Source organism: Polypterus senegalus, chromosome 7, assembly GCF_016835505.1.
Source record: "Polypterus senegalus isolate Bchr_013 chromosome 7, ASM1683550v1, whole genome shotgun sequence".
Classification (NCBI taxonomy): Eukaryota; Metazoa; Chordata; class Cladistia; order Polypteriformes; family Polypteridae; genus Polypterus; species Polypterus senegalus.
In genome coordinates this window covers 68052366-68075670 of record NC_053160.1, presented here as the reverse complement: position 1 = coordinate 68075670, position 23305 = coordinate 68052366, and the positions used below count along the sequence as shown (strand labels likewise).

Here is a 23305-nt window from a genome sequence, read left to right as displayed (position 1 = left end):
AGCACAAGGCTGGACTGGGGTGTGTCACAAGTAAGTATGACTGAAGTCATGGCAAGTAGGTAAAAACACAAGATATTTTATCAAAGTCCACAATTCAAAAGTTATGTTGAAAAATAGGAACTCTTTAAAGTTCAAGAAGTCATACAAGAAAAAAAACAGGCAATAAATATGAAAAGCTCAAAACAAAATACACGGTCCCAGAACAAACACACAGTCATAAAAAGCAAAATACTAAAACACCAAACTTAACAGCACTTAACTAGAGGGTTTCATGTGGACAGGAGCAAAGATATCTAGTTAGACTCAATCTTTAATTTCCACTATGCCTCCCATTGCGTGACTGAAAGTCACTGACAGGAGGGGCAATGGACAAAATGCAGGAAAAAGAAGGGACTAAGGGCTGAGCATGACAGATAATGACCCATAGACCTTAAACATCTGTCTCGGGTTTGTTCCATTGTTGTAAGATGGAACTCTGCTGAAGGTGCCCATTATGTTGTCTGTCATTTCCAACTTTATCTAGACTGGCGTTGTGCTTGAGCAATCAGGACTGGCATTCCATACATTGGCGTTAAATTAGTTGATGTATCACACTTCTCTTTTGAGGCTAATGATCACAGCAATCATCTACTGAGACAGTGAATACTTGATAATCAAGTGCTCTGTTGTAGTTAATCAATCTAACCAATCTCTCTCTCTCTCATTCTTCCTAGGGCACGAAGCAGAAGTGGAAGCAGGAGCAGACAATGGCCGACAGTGAGGTGAATCACGTTGCAGTCATAGTAGAAGAACTCCAGGCACTCGACGAACAGATTCAGAAACTCCTGTTCCGACGAAGATACCTTAGAGATCTGAAGGCCCAGCTACTGGATAAACCGTCCTTGCCATCTATAATCGGCATAACATCAATCCTGTGTTGTGCCGCTCAAGTGAACCTCACCCCCTGCGTCTCGTATAAGCGTCACCGCTGATGACCTTGGTGGATTTCAGCTATGCGGGGGGGAGGGGCTTGGCTTGGGTTCAAGGCCAGAGCACCTCCATCGGCACAGGCGAGCATCTTAACTCAGAACCTGTTTGACCATCTGCGCGTCCCCAGTTCGCCTTCAGCCCCTGGTGATGTAATAGTGGTAGGTGATTCTATTGTTAGAAACCTCAATATCGCATGCCCTAATGGAAAATCATTTGTTTTTTGTTTTACCGGTGCTCGTGTCTGAGATGTGATGAGATGTGCGCCGGCAATCCACGGGAAGTAGAAGAACAGGGCAGTTGGAGCAATTGTTTTGTATGCCGGCGTAAACGATATAAGGCACGGACAATCGGAAATCCTCAAGGCTGACTTTGCAGCATTAATTAAAGACATGAAGGAGAGGACCCCATCGGTGAAGATCTTCATTTCGGGTCCACTACCTCTCGTCAGACGATCAAACGAGTACTACTGTCTGCTAGAATTAAACAACTGGCTGCAGGGTTTCTGCAAGAAGCACGACATCGGGTTCATCAACAACTGGAACCTCTTTTGGGAAAGACCGCGTTTCTTCAAGCGAGATGGCCTGCATCCGAACAGTTTCGGCGCCCGGGTCCTCTCCGAAAACATATCTAAGGTAATTCATTTATCTTGACCATCTATCTCTGCTGTTAACCCCTTCCGAAATGCTACTGCTGTGCTAGGACATGTTAATTGTTTAATAAAATCTTCCGTAAAAGTGCACAGCATTAATACTGTAATAACCAATCTCAATGCACGTAGAAAATCTAGGTAATACGGCATAAACACCGAAAATTTTATTAAAATTACTACTTTAGAGGAACAATGTATTAAAACTATAAAAACAGATTACAGATTAAACAAAAAATACACAGCTATACGCTAATAAAAATAACTTAGTTCCTGTTCCAAATATCAATAACGCACATAGTATTCATCTCTGCCCCTCCGAAACATTAAATATGGCACTATTAAATGTTAGAGCTTTAACTAATACGACTTTTTTTATCAACAATCTTATTAGTGATAAAAAAAATAGATTTTATTGCACTAAGTGAAACGTGGCATAACTCAGACCGCGCGGCTGTTTTAATTGAATCTTCACCTCCGGATTACAATTTTACTCGTGCAGATCGCCAAAGGAAAAAGAGGTGGTGGCTTGGCAAACATTTACTCGAGCCGGTTAAAATGTAAAGATGTCAGTTTTGGTAAGTTCAAGTCCTTTGAGTATCTCGCCGTTTTATCCATGGAGATTCTCAAGTTCTAGTATTATCCATGTATAGACCTCCAAAATTCAACGCGTCTTTTTTTGAGGAATTCTCTGACTTAATGTCAATTTTAATTACGAACTATGACACACTCTTAATAATCGGTGACTTTAATTTTCATATAGATAATCAGTGTGACCAAAAAGTAAAAGAATTTATGAACCTCCTGGGCTCTTTTAATTTGAGACAGCTCGTTAATCAGTCATACGTTAGACTTAGTGATTACTAAAGGACTAAAAGTTGATGTAAAGCAGATCATTGATATTGGTCTATCAGACCTTTTTATTCTACTTTTTAATATTAAAATAATGATAGAAAACACCCATGAGAAGCATATTGTTAAAAAACACTTCTTTGACTCATCAGCAGCTTTAAAACTTACAAACATTCTAAGCAATCAGTCCGTATATAGTGCCAACTATAATAGCGAGGATAATGTAAATAGTAAGGTGGAAAGATTTAATACTAAAGTGAGAGCTGCTGTTGACATAGTTGCACCTGAAAAGACAGTTAAAAAATCTTCTAGCATTGTTATAACATGGAAGACCCAAAGAGTGTCTGATTTAAAGAGAACATGCCGTAGAGCTGAGTGTAAATGGAGGAAGACTAAACTAACTATCCACTATGAAATATTAAAAGTTAAAATAACAGAATACAATAACACAGTCCGTCTTGAGAGGCACTGCTATTTCTCTAAGATTATAAATAACAATGCTAGTATCCCAGAGTCTTATTCTCTACGATTGATCGTCTGCTAAACCCACCCTCCTAAACCCCAGCATTCTGTTATAAACAAATTAAACTCTTTCACTAGGATAGATTTACCTGATTTACATAAAATAATTTCTCAGCTGAAACCCTCCACCTGCATCCTTGACCCAATACCAACAAATTTTTTCAAAGAGGTATCGGGCGTGCTAATTGATAATGTTCTTGACATAATAAATTTGTCATTAGATACGGGGGTCTTCCCAGACTGTCTTAAGACTGCTGTAGTTAAACCCCTAATTAAGAAAAATAATCTCGACTCCTCGGCTCTTGAAAATTTTAAGCCCATCTCTAAACTGCCTTTCTTAAGTAAAATTCTGGAGAAGGCAGTCATTATGCAGTTAAATGACCACCTCAATAAACATGCTATTCTTGATAAATTTCAGTCGGGTTTTAGAACAAATCACAGCACAGAAACTGCACTCGTTAAAGTAGTAAATGACTTGCGGGTAAATGCAGACAGAGGCCATTAATCTGTTCTCATCCTCTTAGATCTGAGTGCCGCATTTGACACCATTGATCACAATATTCTTAGAAATCGCCTTAGTCAATGGGTGGGCCTCTCTGGCAGTGTCTTAAATTGGTTTGAATCCTAGCTGGCAGGGAGAAAATTCTTTGTTAGTTGTGGTAATTACAACTCAAAGACACATGATATCCTATATGGTGTTCCACAAGGCTCTATCCTGGGTCCGCTGTTATTCTCAATCTATATGCTTCCGTTAGGTCAGATTATCTCAGGGCACAACGTGAGCTACCACAGCTATGCTGATGACACGCAGCTGTATTTATCAATAGCACCTGATGACCCTGATTCTCTTGATTCACTAACACAATGTCTGACTTGTATCTCAGAATGGATGAATAGTAACTTTCTCAAGTTAAATAAAGAGAAAACTGAAATCTTAGTGATTGGCAATAATGGATACAATGAGTCTATTAGAAATAAACTGGATACATTAGGATTAAAAGTCAAGACAGAGGTAAAAAGCTTAGGGGTAATTGTAATCTAAATTTTAAATCGCATATTAATCAGATCACTAGGACAGCATTTTTTCACTTAAGAAACATTGCTAAAGTTAGACCTCTTATATCACTGAAAGATGCTGAGAAATTAGTTCACGCGTTTGTTTTCAGTCGACCAGATTACTGTAACGCACTCCTCTCAGGACTACCCAAAAAAGACATAAATGGTTTGCAGCGAGTGCAGAATGCAGCTGCTAGAATCCTAACTAGAAAAAGAAAATCTGAGCACATATCTCCAGTTTTGGTGTCACTACACTGGTTACCTGTGTCATTCAGGATTGACTTTAAAATTCTGCTTATGATTTATAAAGCCTTAAATAATCTTGCCCCATCTTATATATCGGAATGTCTGACACCCTATATCCCAAATCGTAACCTCAGATCCTCAAATGAGTATCTCCTTAGAATTCCAAGAACAAAACTTAAAAGAAGTGGTGAGGCGGCGTTCTGCTGTTATGCACCTAAAATTCGCCAGGCTAATACAGTGGCGCACTTTAAAAAACTGCTGAAAACACATTACTTTAACATGGCCTTATCATAACTTCACTGTAATTAAAATCCTGATACTCTGTATATCCAACTCATTATAATGACTATTCATGGTGGCTCTAAAATCTGTACTAATCCCTACTCTCTCTTCTGTTTCCTTTTCCGGTATCCTTTTGGTGGTGGCGCATCTACTCAAAACACTGTGATGTTCCAACAATGATGAATGGATTAAAAGCCAGAAGTCTGTATGACCTTCAACATCAAGTGACTCCATCAGAACCCTAACTACAAAGAGGACTATTTCATTTATGTTAGGTAGAATGCCCAGAGGAGACTCGGCGGTCCCGTGGCCTGGAGCCCCTGCACATTTTATTTTTTTTCTCCAGCCATCTGGAGTTTTTTTTTTTTTTGTTTTTTCTGTCCACCCTGGCCATCGGACCTTACTCCTTTTCTATGTTAACTAATGTTGTTGTTTTCTTCATTATGTAAAGCACTTTGAGCTACTTTTTGTATAAAAATGTGCTATATAAATAAATGTTGATGGTTGTTGTTGTTGAAAGTAACAGTGAAATCTTGGCATATGTTATTTATCTGCACACCATTAAAATCTGCACAACAGCACCATCTGGTAGGACAGAATAGTCAGTCACCTCTTATCCTTGATCCTTGTAACTACATTAAATGCATTGCAATTCCAAATGACCATTCTTTGGTTGTCAGCTCTCATGCACACAAACCTGCACCTACAACTAAAGACAAAATCAAACAAATTTGATTTTGTCAGAGCGAGTCATGGGCTAGTTGGAGTGAGTCACTGGGCATTTCATATTATGCGATTGGATCACAGGAGCACATTTCCCCTGCCTCCAACTTGCTAAGATTATTTAAATGAAGGTTATGACTAAAAATCACTGTAAAAGTTGCATAATGATGAGATAAAGAATGATTCGGGAAAAATAATGGTGACTTCCACATCCACATTGTCTTTCTCTTAATTCAGTATTAATCTTCCTCTGACTTATTATGGCATAGAAAAGTTGTGATGTGTTGCATGTTGGGTAGGCAAACATGTAAGAATTTGACTCTATGTTGTACAAGTGACAATATTGTTACTTCTACTATTACTTTCACATGTAGCCCAGACCGGGACCAATAAAGCAATTCTTTAATTATTTTCAAAACAGCATAAAATTTTATGTTAGCAAATTGTTTTTACAGAAGGAACATTGTCTTCAAGTTCTCTTTGAGACAAAGGATTTCATGCCACACAATGAGATTCCAGCCCTATTTAAACACGCATGGAAAACAATACATATTCTGATGGGAAAAGGCCTTCTGGAAACAGAACAGGTTTTAGATATGTTGAATGAGCCAAATAAACCACAAATACTCAAGTACTAGGGTAGTATTTCTAAAAAGAAAATCTATTTATCCATTTGGTATACCAACTTAAGGTAATTCTTGGTTCTTGGTAAAACATTATTAAAGCAGAAACCAACCCCCAATAAGGCACCAGTCCATGGAAAAGCACACTTATACACATGGCAAACATATTTGCACTAGGTATATTTACACTAAATCTGCATCTAAACATGGGGAGAATATGCCAGCACCACACAGACAGTGCCAGGGTGTTATTCAGATTCAATCTCTTGGTGCTGAGAGTGAACAGAACTCAATACTATTTTGCCTTTCCACTCACAATAACAGAAATGACTCATAATTGTAGACATATGAGTCTCTAACTCTGTTAAGACTTTTACAGACTGAGCTGCTTAGACATGACCCGGACAATTCTTGCTCTCCATACCATAGAATAACTGGTAATGAAATTACAAGTATTCTCAGCAGAAGAGTGAAAATCATTGCAAAGGTCATGATTTTAAATTTAAATCTATACTAATAAAAGGCAAAGCCCTCACTGACTCACTCACTCACTCATCACTAATTCTCCAACTTCCCGTGTAGGTAGAAGGCTGAAATTTGGCAGGCTCATTCCTTACAGCTTACTTACAAAAGTTAAGCAGGTTTCATTTCAAAATTCTACGCGTAATGGTCATAACTAATTCCTACTTACGTACATATATATGGCCATAGCCTGCAGCTCGGTCGCCATGTAAGACAGAGTTGCGTCCCCCCTCACCACACTTCCCACGTAGTTGGCTGCCTGCCTATATTACGTCCTCCATCCCCAAGCCTCCCACGTAATTGACTGCCTGCCCATATAAGGCCATCCATCAGCAGCAATCCAAACTGTGAGGAAACAGTAAAAAGGAGGCGTTTCAGACGTCGTGGTACAATTTCTGATGCAGCTAGACGGAAACAACTTTGTGACGCTGTCGCTAAATACTCGCAGAAAAATCCACATGTTAATAGACACGCTGTCACTAAATACTCGCAGGCAAATCCACAACTTCATACAGATGCTGCCGAAAACGAAAGAATGCAAGAAAGCAGGAAAGAAAGAAAGCAAGGTAAAGAAACTGGAAGTAAAAAGGAGGCGCGTCAGACGTTGTGGTACATTTTCTGATGCAGCTAGACGGAAACAACTTTGTGACGCTGTCGCTAAATACTCCCAGAAAAATCCACAGGTTAATAGACACGCTGTCATTAAATACTCGCAGACAAATCCACAACTTCATAGAGACGCTGCCAAAAATGAAACAATGCAAGAAAGCAGGAAAGAAATAAAGCAAGGTAAAGAAACTGAAAGAATATCTTATTTATAAATGTTGCAAATATATTCACATGTAAAAAACCTATATTGCTAAATACACATATAAATTAGACACCCAGACACACAATCTCCACATGTTCCCCAGTCCTTTATCTGAACTTTCTTTTAAAAGTTTATAATCACACGGCCTAGGAAGTCTGCAGTGAATCCAGCGACCAATCCTGATGTGCACCGCGGACAGGTTTACTTAATTTACATGTAAAGAAGTGATCTCACAGGCTCGGCGACAGTTCCTTTATTGAAGAATGAAGTCCGTCTCACCCGAGTGACTCGCTGTTGGCGTCCATCCATGGCCAACGCCCCCTCCACAACATGCAAGTAAAGACGTGAGCTCCGAATATTCCTTTTAGGTTAGCAGGTACCTCTTTTACGTGCACCCAACTGCCCTTATTATCGAGTCTTCCTTGCTTTACCGCTGGTTATGTTATTTTTAAAATGTTTCCTCTTCTTTTTCATAACTTCTTTAACACACTACTTCTCCGCTGCGTAGCGCGGGTATTTTGCTAGTAGTATATATAATGCAAAGTTGGCTGTTTACCCAGTTTACTCAGTCACTCACTCTCAATCACTTACAGTACTGTACTCACTACTCATCAACAAAAATACTATTTTCTGTTTAGTTAAGTCAGGTCAAGTCAGGTTAGGGAGTGTGCACTGGTGCAGCACCTCACCCACCACACAACGAAACAGCTCGGGATCCTGGTTGGCAACCCCCCAAGCAGACACGCGGTCCAGTCCCACCCTCTGGAAATTAACCTCTATTTGGCACAGCCAGGCATTACGTGGGCATGACCTTGGCCAGGTCCAGCCATTCGGGTCCTCAACAATGAGGATCCTGTGAACCGTATTACCCTTGTGGAATCGCACCACATGGCTGTAGTGCCGTAACTGACGCTCCCTCACAAAGCAGGTAATTTGCCTCATTCAAGACTCTGTGAGCAACCACCTATTCAACACAAAGTCAAACCAGCGGTACCCAAGCATTATCCTAAGAGACACAGTACCAAAGGAATCTAGTCTTCAACTCAGGTCGCTGAATAGTGTCAATGTCTTATAACCGTATAGCAAGACAGGAAGTACCAGGACTCTAAAAACTTGGACCTTCGTCCTTTTGCATAGATACAGTACCAGTGTACAGGCCGGCCATGATATCCAGCAAAGGGGATCCTGCAAAGTCTCAGGATTTCCCACAAGGCACCTTGATCAACTGAGTGAAACGCTTTACAAAAATCAATAAAGGCTGCAAAGAAACTCTGCCTATATTCGCATTTGCGCTTTATGAGAACCCTCAGTGCCAGGATGCGGTCAATGGTAGACTTCTTGGGTGTAAAACCAGACTACTCCGGTTGCTGGTAGATGAGCAAGTGATCACTGATCCTATTGAGGATGACCCTAGCAAGGACTTTACCCAGCACTGAGAGCAGTGTTATCCCCCGGTAGTTGCTGCAATCCAGGCGATCACCCTTCCCTTTCCAGATAAGGACGACAAGTCCCGTTTTCCAGTCAGCTGGGGTGACGCCAGTCTCCAAAATGGAAGCAAAGATTGCTTGCAATGCCATGAAGACAGCCTTACCACCAGCCTGGAGAAGTTCACCCCAGATACCACAGATCCCTGTAGCCTTCCCTACCCTCAGCTGGTTCACCACATGTGCAATCTCAGTGAGATTGGGTGGCGCACAGCTAATTGGAGAATCAATCTCAAGAACCATGGACCCAAAGATATTCAGTATCCTGGCCGGAGGATTAGTTTTAAACAGCTTCTCACAGTAGCCAGTCTAGCAGGTCACAACTGCAGTGTAATCCATCCATCCATCAGGCGCCCTAACTGTGACTCTCAGAAACAGATTCAGATGTGCATAATGGTTTGATTCCTCTGTAAGCATGACGTTAGTCACTAGACCACAGATGGTGTGTCACTTCCTCTAATAAACACCTCCTTATATGCAGTCAGAGCCCTTACAGCCGTCCTTCTCAGTTCCCGGTACAGACCAGAGTTGCCATCAAGCCTTGCACTGCAACTCCTGTCGTTGATATCCAGAGTGCCCAGCGAGATGAAACACCTCCTACTGGGAACACTGGTAACACAACCCTCAGCAACCTTCAGGGTCTTGTCATGGAAGGTCTCCCACATCACATTAGGATGGGCAGTCGCACCCAAGTCCATAACTTCCTCACACAAACTGCGTGCAAAATGTTTAACTGTTTAGTTAAAAAGATGAAATTTGGCAAGATGATACATCCGAGTGAGTCAGTGCCCGCTAAGAAAGGACAATTTAATATATAAACTTTTAGGGGGAAAACTCTGCACAATAGAAAAACAAAATACTCCAATTTGCAAATTTGATTGAAATTTGGTGATATTTATTAATAGTATGCTAGCTTACATGCTCAGCGCTGCACTAAGAGTGTGCTTTATACAAATTAAGGATGCAGCAGTAGTGATTAATGGACCATGTGAATAAGACCAGTCACCATGAGGGTGGATGGGTGACTGAGAACAGGACTAGCAAGCACTGTTTTTGCAGACTACTAGCACTCTTAGATGCATACTGGTTCTCATTTTGGTTATCCATGCCACTCCATCAACTTCCGAGTGTGAAGTATCGAGCACTAAAGCATTCTTACATGAACAACAAGAAGCAGAGCCCCATGAAGTGTCAAAGTGCCATGAAGGATTTGGGATATTGACCATTTTGAAGCATCAAAACATAAAAGACAACGGGTTGGGGTATAGGGGTTTACCTGTGGAGTTTAGGAGCCATGGGTGCATTACCAAAGGGTGGAAGGTGCGATAACAGCTGCTATGCAGGACAGGGAGTGAGTGGCATGATAACAGCTGTTTGGCAGTTCAGAAATGCTGCAAGGAACCCAGAAAAAATGTGTTCGGCCACAGCTTAAAGGGACCATAGCTAATTACTTGTTTGAGTTCAAAAGAATATACGTTCCTGTTCCTGTAAAATTGGGTTTGCAATGACCATCAACAAAAGCAAAGTCACTAGAAAAAGCAGAAAAAATCAGGAATTTACCTAATGCAGGAATGTTTTACTCATCATCAATTGTGTATAGCATGTTCAAGTATAAGAAGCTCCAGTGATGTAATAATGTTGGTACTTTTTATTTGAAATATGTCTTTATCCAAGGTGATCTACAATATTTAAGACACAGCATTTAAGATGCAATTGGTTACATTTTTAATGCTTTTCCAAATTAGAGCACAATCAGGTGAAGTGACTTGCTCATGGTCACACAGTGTCAGTAGCAGGATTTAGTCCCTACAACACACTGCCTGCCATTAATAGCAACTCTTGCCAAACACCACAAAATTCATTGAAGTCAATGGGGATGGAAGAGCTGAACTAGTGAGTGGCTTATAATAGTACAATGGTGTTTTAATTGTCCCTAAGGGGTTGGAAAGCATCTGCTAACCTTGCTGGACTGATTATTGTGACTAAAAATATGATCTTAGCTGTGAGGCTGCAATGTTAACCATTGTGCCATTACACCTCAAACAACACAAGACACAGAAGGAACGATAACCACAAACAAAATATGAAAAATGGCCATAAACTAGAAGCAAGCACAAAAAAAACATGTGTATGTATTTTATATGCAACCATAAAAATATTTAATTATGCTGAAATTTCATTATATTGAATATGGGGAAAATATGTACTGTATACCTGTATTGTGACTGGGGTTGCCAGCAGTTCACCATCTCTAATGGCAGCAGCGCAAGGACAGCTCCAGAGCTGCTCTGTTGTGTCTGGTAAACAGTAAAAAATGAAAAAAGCAATTGGTTGTCCTCTGCAGAATCAGGCTTACCACATAACATGCATGTCGTACAATGTTTAGAACATTTAACACCAGGCTTTGACCTGCGCTTCCTCACACTCTCCTGATCTCTCTTCTCTGCCACAGTGCTGATTCTGAACTGTTGGTGTTCTTTTAATCTGGAGATGGGAGCTAAAACAGGAAAATTACCATGTCATGGCTCCTATCTCATGTGCTCAAGTGTAGAAGTAACAGCTTCTATTTTGAATAAAGTCTTCAGACTGTACTGCATTCTCTATACAGTAATAAAGTAACTTTATTTTCCTTGAAAACTAGGACTCACCATCCTATCTCTCCTGCAACTGTGACCCAAGCTTGAAAATACCTGTATAAAAAAAACGTGCTTCTTAAACTTCAAAAAATATTTTATTTCAAAATGAAACATTACATACAACTTTTTTTTTAATAGGAATACAGGTATGAATGTAGAATGAACACAAGAAGTTTTTTTGTATCCGCACATGACACAACTACCTACACGGACACTCGGTGAGCATTGACTCAGAATTCAGCTATACCTATATGATGTCACGCCTACACTCTTGTGAAGAATGTCCTAGACTCTCACAACAGACTGTCTCTTTGTTTTGGTCTAAAAAGAAAGAAACAGCTTATTGCAAGTTTCCTGAGTGTAGGTGCGGTATTAAGTATTTTTTGCATTGCATTATTATCTTCGGTGGTCATTTTTGTTTGAAAAAACAAACATTCGTTACACTGAAATTTACACTTCAATAAAACAAAATTCATTAAACATGAAGTTGTATGAACGTTTGTTTGGGTCAACAAAAAATACTTGTTATTCTGAAAATGTCATTACTTCAGTATTCACTATAACAAGATTTGACCTGTATATATTGTGGTCCATGGCCGGCCATTCATCCCGGCCAATACCTCCAGGCTGCCAGATGGAGCCCTCCCTGCAGCATGGAGGTGCCCCAAAGTCCAGCAGGGAATCCTGGACAATGGAGTTTTTATCCACAGCCCTGCTGGATACCATGGGGACCGCTAGAGGATGCTGCAGGGAGGAGAAAAGAATATTTTCCTTACGCCCCAGAAGTACATCCGAGTCACATGGACAGGAGGAATGACATGCTTCCGGGGTGAAGAAAAGGACTTTTTATCTGACCCGGAAGTGATAAGGAATCATGGACTGAGGGTTGGGAAACACTTCCGGGTCAGGAACTATAAAAGGACTGTGGGAACTCCCAGACGACAGCTGAGCTGGGTGTGAGGGTGGTAACGTGTCTGGGAGTGGTGGAGAGTTTATTATTGATTAGTGATTATATTTAATGAGTATTGTGGAGAGGAGGGTGCTTTGTATACACTGTTGAATAATAAAAAGTCAACTTATTGGACTTTTACCCGGTGTCTGGAGTTTGATCTGAGGGTTCAAGTCCCGCAGATATCCATGCAGGCAACGCAGTCCAGGAGGACTGCAACCTATTGTTCTGAGGAGGCAATTTGTCTGTACAATTGGTCACCAACTGTCCTTCCATTAAACTGGCCTCCCAGGGGGAAGATTCAAGGAATAAATATCCTTGTTCTTTCCAAGAACCAATGCATTACATGGGCGACAAAGCTGCCCCATGAGGCTGGCTTGTTTCATTGTTTGAAGCTGCAACACTAGGTACAACTGCATTTCTGTTTTGTTTCCGTTCTCTGTGCAGATCATTTACACTGTTTTCTTCCATGAACGCTTTGTAAACAGTATTAAATCTTTCTTTATTACTATTATTTCACAGTGTCATATGTGTTTTCATTCTCGGGGTCGGGGAGGCTTGTTTAATCATAGCTCCTGGACATGGTTAATTATGAATACAAATTAGCCATGTCATGCTGCATGGCTAGCACACAGGGATCAGTGTTATATATCTGGTGACAGTATTCACAAAATTTTCATTATGGTCAACTAATGTTCCCCTTAAATAAAAATACTGAACTTTATTTTTCCAAAGCATTGGAAGGCTGGAGTAATGATCAGGTGGTGGCATCATGAATCCTGAGAGAAGCTTGCAATGAACTTATAGTATGCATGCATGAAAGTTCAGTGCATGAATGCTACAGCTCTGTGCTGTTGCTCTCACAAAGCATCATGGGGCACTGGGAAAAGCAGACTTCCAAGAAATTGTTCATTGAACCAGGTCACCGTCGTGAAAAAAATTTTGCAGCTCATGACCATAGGAGGACAGAGATGTAGATCAACCTGTAAACCAAGAGTTTTGTCTTTAGACTAAGCTCCTGCTTCAATACCATAGACTGGTAGAGCGTCCACAGAACAACTATCACCAATCCAGACCACTTGTCGATCGCATGCTCGCTTTTTCTGTCACAAGTAAAAAAAGATCCTGAGACAATTAACTCCTCTGCTAAGGAAAGTTATTCTCCTGTCACCTGGAGTGAACAATCAACTCCTTTTAGAGACAGAACAGACTTGGAGATGCTAAACCTTATCATAGCCACTTCACAAACCGTAGCTAATACTCAAATGACAAGACATTAGCAAAATATATTATAGGCCTTTAAACAAAATTTGCCAGTGCTCTTCCTTGTGAAAAATGGGAGTGCTGGAAGTAGGAAGATTTCAGTTTCTTATCTTGATAACCTGAAAATCAATTTCTATTACATTATATGACCAGTGCGGTTATGAATGTTTTACCAACCCCAAAAACCCTTTTATCCCTAAATTAATCATACCTGAAGTAAGCAGTAAGAAAATGAATCATGTATTGGAATAAGAATTACATCACACGAAACAAAAAAGGAAACAGATAAAAAAGAAAAACTAAAACAATAAATCCAGAAATTAGTTAAAATGTACAATAAACACAACTAAATCTAGAAAAAAATAGGAAGAAAATAAAGATTGGGAGAGAAGGGAAGAATTAAAAATTGTAATAAAGTAAGAACAAGGAAAGCAATAAAAAATTAAAATTAAGAAAACTCCAAGACAGAAACTCTAAGAATAAACTCAGAGAACCCAAAGAGCAAAAACAAACAATCTAAACCACCAATGTCTAAACCTGATTAACAATATCCAAACCCAAGTCCAGAAAACACAAACAACAAAACAATGAGCCTTACACCTAAAATGAGTACAAGCCAATAACATAGCAAAGAACTGTGGGTAAAATCCATGCTCTGTTGACAGGTGACTGTGCTAAATTATGAATGTCATCTGACAATGAGTCAGAATTGGAGCATAATGGTGCATCATTCTTAATTGGAAGGAGGAAAAAAATAACTAAAAAGAAACCTGTTCATTAAATTATTAAGAAAAAAAGGAAAACAAGGTGAAGCCAGAGGCGCAGCTCCAGCAAAACAATGATGTGAATGATGAGAAACATTGATGAAAAAGAAAAATTTAACCATGGACCACACAGAACTTAATGAAATGGACCAATTAAAAAAAATTAAAAATTAAAAATAAACAAATATTTCAAGTAAATAATTATTATTAGTACTGCGGTGGGTTGGCACCCTGCCCGGGATTGGTTCCTGCCTTGTGCCCTGTGTTGGCTGGGATTGGCTCCAGCAAACCCCCGTGACCCTGTGTTCAGATTCAGCGGGTTGGAAAATGGATGGATGGATGGAATTATTATTAGTATATTTCACTATGTGACACATTGTATTTGTATTTTAATGATCCGCAATAAATTACAAAAAACTGTTCATTTTGCATTCTCTTCCTGTATTTTAGGAAGATTGTAAAACTTTCATAAACTATATGTTAATCATGTAATGTAATACCAAATTTAGTGAGTAATCATTCAGCTTCTTTTTAATTGTTGCTATCACTTTAGATGCAACTATAAATTCTATCTATAATAACTAATTATATTCTGGTAAGTATGTAGACCTTTGTGGATTAGCTTCTGGTTTGTCACTGATTGTCAAAAGAAAGGCAAACACAAGCAGCTTTTTTAAGTTAAACACTTCATTAGCCTAAATGTTAGAAATAAAACCTATCCATCCATCCTTTTTCTATATTTGCCATTTTTGTTTTTGGGTCACTGGGAATAGAAGTCTGCACGATACCTATTTTTCATTTTATTTTATTCATTTCTTTCCCAGCTGCTTCTAAAGAAACTCTGTATCATTTCCACCTACTTTCTCCCGCACCGACTAAAGGTTCTATTCTACTCCTGGTCACATTCCTACTGTTTCCTTTAAAAGGCTGTTGAATTGGGCAGATAGCCTAAGTGAATTTTTACAACAGCAGAATCTATAAGGGGAGAATGACAGATGAGACTAGATCTGCTGATGACATTGTTTTTCTCTTTTTCTTAGTACAGTCTGACCTGATCTGTTGATATTGTTTTCAAAAAATAATAGATAGAACTCAAGGGTGGCCAACTCCGACCATGGAGTGCTACAGTCGCTGCAGGTTTTTGTTCCAAACCAGTTGCTTAATTAGAAGGCACCACAATGCTTAAAATGATTCTTTGAAAACTCTTTAAAAAGGAAACACTTCCATATTCTTCTTTCCTGACTGTATGCACTTTTACAGTGAAACAGTATTGATAACATTGAGGATAATATGTAATAGTAAAACAAGTAATATACAGTATATGTAGTTTAAATATTTTTGAGGAATATTCTTAGAGGTTTATGTGCACTCTGACCTCCCGGTGCAAACCAAAGGAATAAAGTTTGATCACTTGCCTCCGCTCACGACTCTTAATACTTCAGTCAGTACCTGCCGGATTTCAGTAGGACTGCAGACCTCTAACTGGGAGCCAAAGCAGCAGCGAAAAGTACAGCACAGAAAACAATTGACTCTCTCTGTCTCAAGCACAATATGTGCTGATGCATGCTGTGATGTAGAGTGAAAACTGCATTCAGAGACCAATTTGCAAGCAATTTTCTTTATTGACCAATGCTGGGACAGCATATGAATATCAGATATCAAGCTATTGAAGTACCAGCTGCTCCATACAGAAAATGTATCAATCCGAGGCCAATTCCTGCCTGTAATTAGACTCCTAGTTTAATTAAACATGTTATTTTTGGATGTGCCAATACAAGAACATGACTCAGGGCAACCATACAAAATTACAGTAAAGGTTAACAAATACTGTGTACAAGCTTTAGGCATATACTGTACATGATTTGGTACTGACAGCACACTGGAAGGCATGCTCCATTATACACTTGAACTGGAGGAGCTCAGTAAGTGAGCACCTGAAAGTAACTGACAGATATGAAAAGCAGCTCTCCCGCTCTCCTATACACTTCCTGCACCCCAAATGGCATTTATATACATCAAGGACAAGACTGAGAAAAAACTGTGTTTGTTTTGTACACTGTACAGTACTTGAAATCTATATATTATGGTTTTATATTGTTATTTGACATTATGGAGTATTCATTTTATGAAACAATTTAAAAAGCAGGCACAATATCAAACACATGCAAGTTAGGTTAATTTCTGACTCTAAACTGGTCCAGTGGGCATATGTGTAGTATGTCATCCACAGCTGTTTTTAAATCATACCAAATCAAATCAAATTTACCTGTCACTGAATCATAGCACTTAAATGAAAATGCCATTAACAGACATTTGGACATGAACCCAACATGTGCAAGCTTAAAAAGAAAGACTCTTAAAATAATAAAAAAGACCTTTATGACGAACACTCTCTGAATCCCACCTCATTAATCCCCCTCCCATAGCATCCACCTTATTTGCTATATATTGCCTTTGATTCCTGTATGTCTAATCATTTTCCTCTGATGATGAAGACACCTGGTAGGCTGTTGAAAGCTTAGGAATAAAAAAACTATTTTAAGATAGGAGATTAATTTTCCCCCTTTGTGGATTACTAGTTACAGCTATGCAAACTGTATCACAGACCTTCACTTCCACAGTACAATATGTAGTGAAATGCTTAGATGCTAAACTCCAAGACTTTAAAGAATTTAAAAAAGACAAAAAAATGTTAAATACTTAGCTCTATAAATATTAATATATAGGCTGACAGTATCACATTAGATTATAAAAGTATACAGTATAATATGTAAGTAATTTAATAAATACAGTAAAATTAACAATAGGGCATCATGTAGCTCTAGGTACTGTCCTTGTTTTGGATGCGGATGGACTGTCAAAAGAAGTTTCTCCTCAGTTTCTCTGGACTGGTTCAAACGGCGGTAACATTTCCCTGAATGCAGCACAGAGAAGAGGACATTGTTGGGATAGTTGGTATCTTCTGATAATTTTCTTTGCTCTGGTATGACATTGTTTGGTATAGATGTCTTGGAAGTTAGAGAGCGTACACTCAATGATGCATTCAGCCTAACCATACCACTGATCAGAACCTTACTGTCCTGCTGTGTGCCGTTTCCAAACCAGGTGATGATAATTTCTGTAAGTGGTGGATTATAGAAATTTTTTAGTATCTGAAGAGCAGCCTACAATCCCTAGGACATCAATGATGGCAAAGACGTTGTCATTATCAAGGACAAATAACGTTCACACAATCATTTTACTTTTGCAGGATTCCTAATGAAGCAAGTTTTAGGAAAGAGGGAGGTATTGTATGGGTAAATGGTTTCCTTTGATTGGTACACTAAACTACCAGAGAAATATCATGCAATTGTCTGTATTTCTAACAACTGTAGCACTGGCAGATTAAGTGACTTGCTCAGGGTGACAGAACAAGTCAAAATCATAGGAATCATGGGCTGAATATGCAACCTTTGATGTACAGCTACTGTAAATGCTTGCATAAAACAGAAGCACACACTTTCATTCTTCCATATAATAACCTAGAAGAGTAAAACAGTCACTCTTTCAAAGTTTGGACATTTATACCAAAGTACGATATTTTTAATAAAACTTATCTTCTAAATTGATTTAATGTCATTCTTTCAGTGGTCAGGTGTGAACCGCTAAGACATTAAAATATTATGTAGTTTATTTAAATAGAAAATGCTTAAAAAAAAGCCTAATCCAGAGAAGAATGAGAAATATGTTCAATTAACACAACTACAATGAGACGTAATAAGTGCAGCCTTGGTAACAATTTTTTCATTCTCCATTTCTCATTTATTGTGTGTAACACTCATGAATTTAAATTTGGGCAGTTTAAAAATGGTCCACTTTCTGCAATACCACAAAGGTCTGCTGAATTTATATGCAGGAACAGAAAGACAACAGTGTTCTTCTATCTGTTTTGTTTGATTTCAGCTACGGCAAAGTCAAATCCATTGTACATAATAAAAAAATATTAAATATAAATACACAAAAAAAATAAAAATCTATAAAATGAATAAATAACTTTATCATTTTAAGCTTCAAACCCAATTTATATGCTATCACATTATCACTTACCACCATTTGCTACATTGAATTTTATCCCAAAATCACCTCCTGGTCCACCTGGATTATGGCTGGCTGTAAGAATTATTCCTCCAATGGCTTTTATTTTCCTAATAATACATGAAACAGCTGGGGTTGATAGAAGTCCATTGTGGCCAATAACCAGACGACCAATCTAAGGTAAAAGGAAACAAAATTAACAAATAATCATAATTTGCATTTTTTGCAGTTAAACATATTCATCTAGTTAATTATATATTTCAGCTGAATGTATATAAATATTCTTTTATATATGGTCACTTTATTAGGCACAGAGGTTGATTAAAAGAGACAGCCTGCTTCCCTAAAAGTGAAGACTGGATGTCTGGGCTGCTGCACCAAAGTTTTGGCATAGTTCCATAAGAATACTTTGTAGGTCAACACTGGCTCATGGTATCATCATATACTGATGACTTTCAACTTTACTCGAATATCGCTCTTGGTGCACATCTGCCAGATACTCTATGTATAAGGACCTCACTACCTGCCTTGGTGCATGGAATACAAACTCTCTGAACAAGACAGATGTTTCTCTTCAAGTCTGACTCAAGTCATTGAATTTTGGGTCATGGTTGGTAAAAAGCCTTAGTGATAGATTTGAAAGACACATGAATTTTGAGTCTCGCAATGCTGCTGCAGTCAAGACTTAATTTTACTGTCTATATCTTTAGAATGGATACTGCCATAATCTACTATGATAGAGTTTGATTTCATATAATTTCTCCATTTTCACAGTGCATTATTCTCTATTGTTGATGCCACTGGAAAGTAGAATCAGGAATCAGGTGGATGGAAAGGTATTCTTCCCAGGCTTATCCTATTGTCTACTAATGTTTCAGCCTCAATTCTTTTTTGAGGAGTTTCAGTCAGATAGTGTGTCAAAATCATATTACTCTTTGAAAAGGTCAATTGATTCTAGGCATGAACCCAAAACAGATTAACTGCACCTTCTTTCTCAAAGCACTTTCTTTCTTTTCAGCTAATTGATCTCCAAATAATGCAATATCTTTTACCGTATGAAAAAGTTAAACTAAAATTAAGCACTTTGAACTTGTCCCTAGCTCATTTGACCGTGATCTTCAGCACTGTTTGAATGGAGGACAATTAAAACCACAGTGGTAACACATGGCTTTAGTTTCACAGTTACGTGCTGTTATTCAAATACTTAAAGGGCAGATGCTGAACTTTGGCATTGATATGCATATACTACCTCACGTCCATCTGAGGCCTCTTATTGGGAATTACACAGTAGTGCCTGATTTATATTATAAGCAAAGCAGTTCTAGAGAGTGTTATTGCCTAGTCTGTGCTTTGCCTCATTGTGTGAAGACCACAAATTACTTAATACCAATTTTTTTTTTAATTGTTCTCATTTTGTTGTAATAAAATGTCAGTCCTACACTCTTTCAGCTGCCAGTTTCTATGCCTAAACATTTCTGCACCATGCTCTTCCTCATGCCAACTTTAAGAAGATTGGAAAGACTTCCATAAAATTAGACTATATGGATTTCTTTGGAGCTGACACAAAATTCCCAAACAAGATAAAACACTGAATGTGGTAAATAAACAAATTAATTAAAAACAAGGCTCTCCAGGAAGATTCGGTAAAATTTATTATGACACTTCTGTCTCTCTCTGCCCTCAGCAATATCATCACCATCATCACAACAAGCCTGCTTAGTTTGCATTTTTTTCCCCTTTACAGTCAAGTGATGCTCATTTATAAGGAATGTGCAAGATTCTTAGCTACATTGCAAAGCATTGCTTGTTTCAGCTCCATGACTCATAAAATTTGGTGTGCTCCATGTCTTTCTAATATTAGCAAGTGTCTGACTTCATCTTTCCTCATCTGAGCCAAAGGACTGCAGTGGCTCCATTCCTCCCCCCTGTGCCATTGTTCACTGATCCTGCCTCTGTAAGCATCAACATGAGCACATGCCATCTTTATTATCAACAATCTAAAGCACATCTCAGGAGACATTCAAGGCTTAGAGTTGTCAAAGACCTTTCTTATTATCAATTTGGACTTTTATATATTACATAAACTTCTTTCGCAGTAGCCATAAGGTAAGCTACAGGGCAAGATTAACCAAATAAGAATTTGTGCATTTGTCTCAGGAAGGAGGGGTTGGAGCCAAGGCTTGACATATTGAGTCAGCAAGGCACCCTATTTGGGTGCTAGATTCCATTCTAGTATTCGTCATGGAGCATTCCACACTGAACACAGTTCATCACTCCCATCCGGCTACTTAAGAAACACCACCAGATGCTAAGCGGAGACATAAAACACAGACTGCGCCTGACGACAAAGGGCTGATCACAGCTAAAATTACTGTAGTTTATGCCTGCAGAGTGTTCTACATAATGAAGTTAGATACAGTACATCTTACTTAAAAAAGTGCTGTAATGAAAGACATCTGTATATATACAGCACCAATATGCATCTTTTTAATATATACTGTATGTATATACATATAAACAGTTGACAAATCTAAACACCATATGCTGCATTTTCAATGGGTCTGCTTTGATGGAGTGTCACTTTTCCACCTCAAAGTAATACCAGAGAACTCCCTTCATTTTCGTCTCTCGCTCTTCTCAAGCCTGGGCTCTTTTACTCCCAAATAATAAGCAGGAGAAAACATTCAATAAAATAATTTATGAATGATTAAAAGTAAAGTAAGTAGAGATTATTTTGAAGTCATAACAGAACTTTCTCTTAAACATACAGGGGAGGGAGAGTCACATTACCGTCGGCAACAGATGTTGCCAAAATAGCACACAAGAATAAAGGTTAAAAGCTTAATTATTTTAAGAAGAATAAAAGTTAATTCAGGTCACTGTGGCCCCATGAATTTGAAACACAAGTTAAATAACAACTTTACACATACATGGTGGTCCTGGTGGTATGGATTAGGTTCAGACTGCAGTCCAGAGAATGGTATTACTCTTTCCATGGGTCAAGGAATTTTCCAAATATTAAATCAAATTTATTATAGTTTTAGTCACTATCTACTCTGGAAAAGACCTACTGTACATGAAAATTTTGCGTTGTGCGTAAAACAAGGTGGTAGGTCCTTTTTCAGATTTCAAAACAAAAATAAAACTGTTATATGAGTGATATGTAACTGAACATACAGTAATTATAATATTATATCCATAGCAGAAGCCTGGTGAAATAACAACAATCAGAATGATTATAATATAAATGAATACACACGTTTTAGGAAAGATAGGGAAAGCAAAAAGTCTGCGGAGGAAGGTTCTATTTATGTCAAAGAGAATTTGAATACAAGTCTTCTTTACTTGGAGGATAAACCACATCTTAGTGAGGACATCTAGATTTGACTAGAAAGCACTTGAGCCTGTAATTGGGGGTGTTTAATAGACTCCTCAGGGCAGACAACAGCACCAATATGCATCTATACTAATAAAAGGCAAAGCCCTCACTGACTGACTGACTGACTGACTGACTGACTCACTCACTCACTCACTCACTCACTCACTCATCACTAATTCTCCAACTTCCAGTGTAGGTAGAAGACTGCTCCTTACAGCTTACTTACAAAAGTTAAGCAGGTTTCATTTCAAAATTCTACACGTAACAGTCAAAACAGTCGATAACGGTCGAGAACATCCGCCAAGTTGAACTTTCTTATTTATGGCCCCAACTTCATGAAATTTGGTAGGCGGCTTACCTGTGCTAACCGAAACCGATGTACATACTTGTTTCGATGGTATGACGCCACTGTCGGCCGCCATATTGAACTTTCCAACGTCACTAATTCTCCAACTTCCCGTGTAGGCAGAAGGCTGACCCCATCTTCACGAAATTAGGTAAGTGGCTTCCCTGCGCTAACCGAAACCGATGTACGTACTTATTTCGGTGGTATGATGTCACTGTCGGCCGCCATATTGAACTTTCCAACGTCACTAATTCTCCAACTTCCCGTGTAGGTAGAAGGCTGAAATTTGGCAGGCTCATTCCTTACAGCTTACTTACAAAAGTTAAGCAGGTTTCATTTTGAAATTATATGCGTGACGGTCATAACGGTCAACAACGTCCGCCATGTTGAACTTTCTTATTTATGGCCCCATCTTCACAAAATTTGGTAGGTGGCTTCCCTATTCTAACCAAAACCGATGTACGTACTTATTTCAGTGGTATGATGCCACTGTCGGCCGTCATATTGAACTTTCCAATGTCACTAATTCTCCAACTTCCCGTGTAGGTAGAAGGCTGAAATTTGGCAGGCTCATTCCTTCTAGCTTACTTACAAAAGTTAAGCAGGTTTCATTTCGAAATTCTACGCGTAATGGTCATAACAGTCAACAACGTCCGCCACATTGAACTTTTTTATTTATGGCCCCAACTTCACAAAATTTGGTAGGCGGCTTCCCTGCGCTAACCGAAACCAATGTACGTACTTATTTCGGTGGTATGACGCCACTGTCGGCCACCATATTGAACTTTCCAACGGTCTTTGTTACTTATGGGCCTATCTTCAAGAAATTTGGTACGCCGGTTCCCAACGCTAACTGAATACTACTTACGTACATATATACGTCCATAGCCTGCAGCTCGGTCGCCGTGTGTGGCGGCGTTGGGTCCCCATCCCAACGCCTCCCACGTTGTTGGCTGCCTGCCTATATAAGGCTGCCCGTCGCTCCGGTCTCTATATTCCCTTCCTTGCTTAGCCACGGGATTCGTCTCTCTGCTGATAACTACAGCCTTTTTATTTAATCCACGGCTTCTCCGCTGTTTTATTGTTCCTTTATTACAATGATAGTTATTGTGTAGGTATTTTAGACTTACTTTACATTGTTCAGGTACCCATTTCCTT

At 38.9% G+C, this 23305-nt stretch overlaps 1 protein-coding gene across 1 annotated transcript in view; it reads right to left on the bottom strand.

Annotated features, from left to right (window-relative positions):
- The window catches only part of LOC120532632 (phosphoglucomutase-like protein 5), a 215647-nt gene that overhangs the window by 167266 nt on the left and 25076 nt on the right, over window positions 1–23305 (bottom strand). The window contains exon 2 of the mRNA XM_039758802.1: window positions 18435–18597. Coding sequence (XP_039614736.1) covers window positions 18435–18597 — 163 coding nt within the window. The remainder of the gene's footprint in view (window positions 1–18434; window positions 18598–23305) is intronic.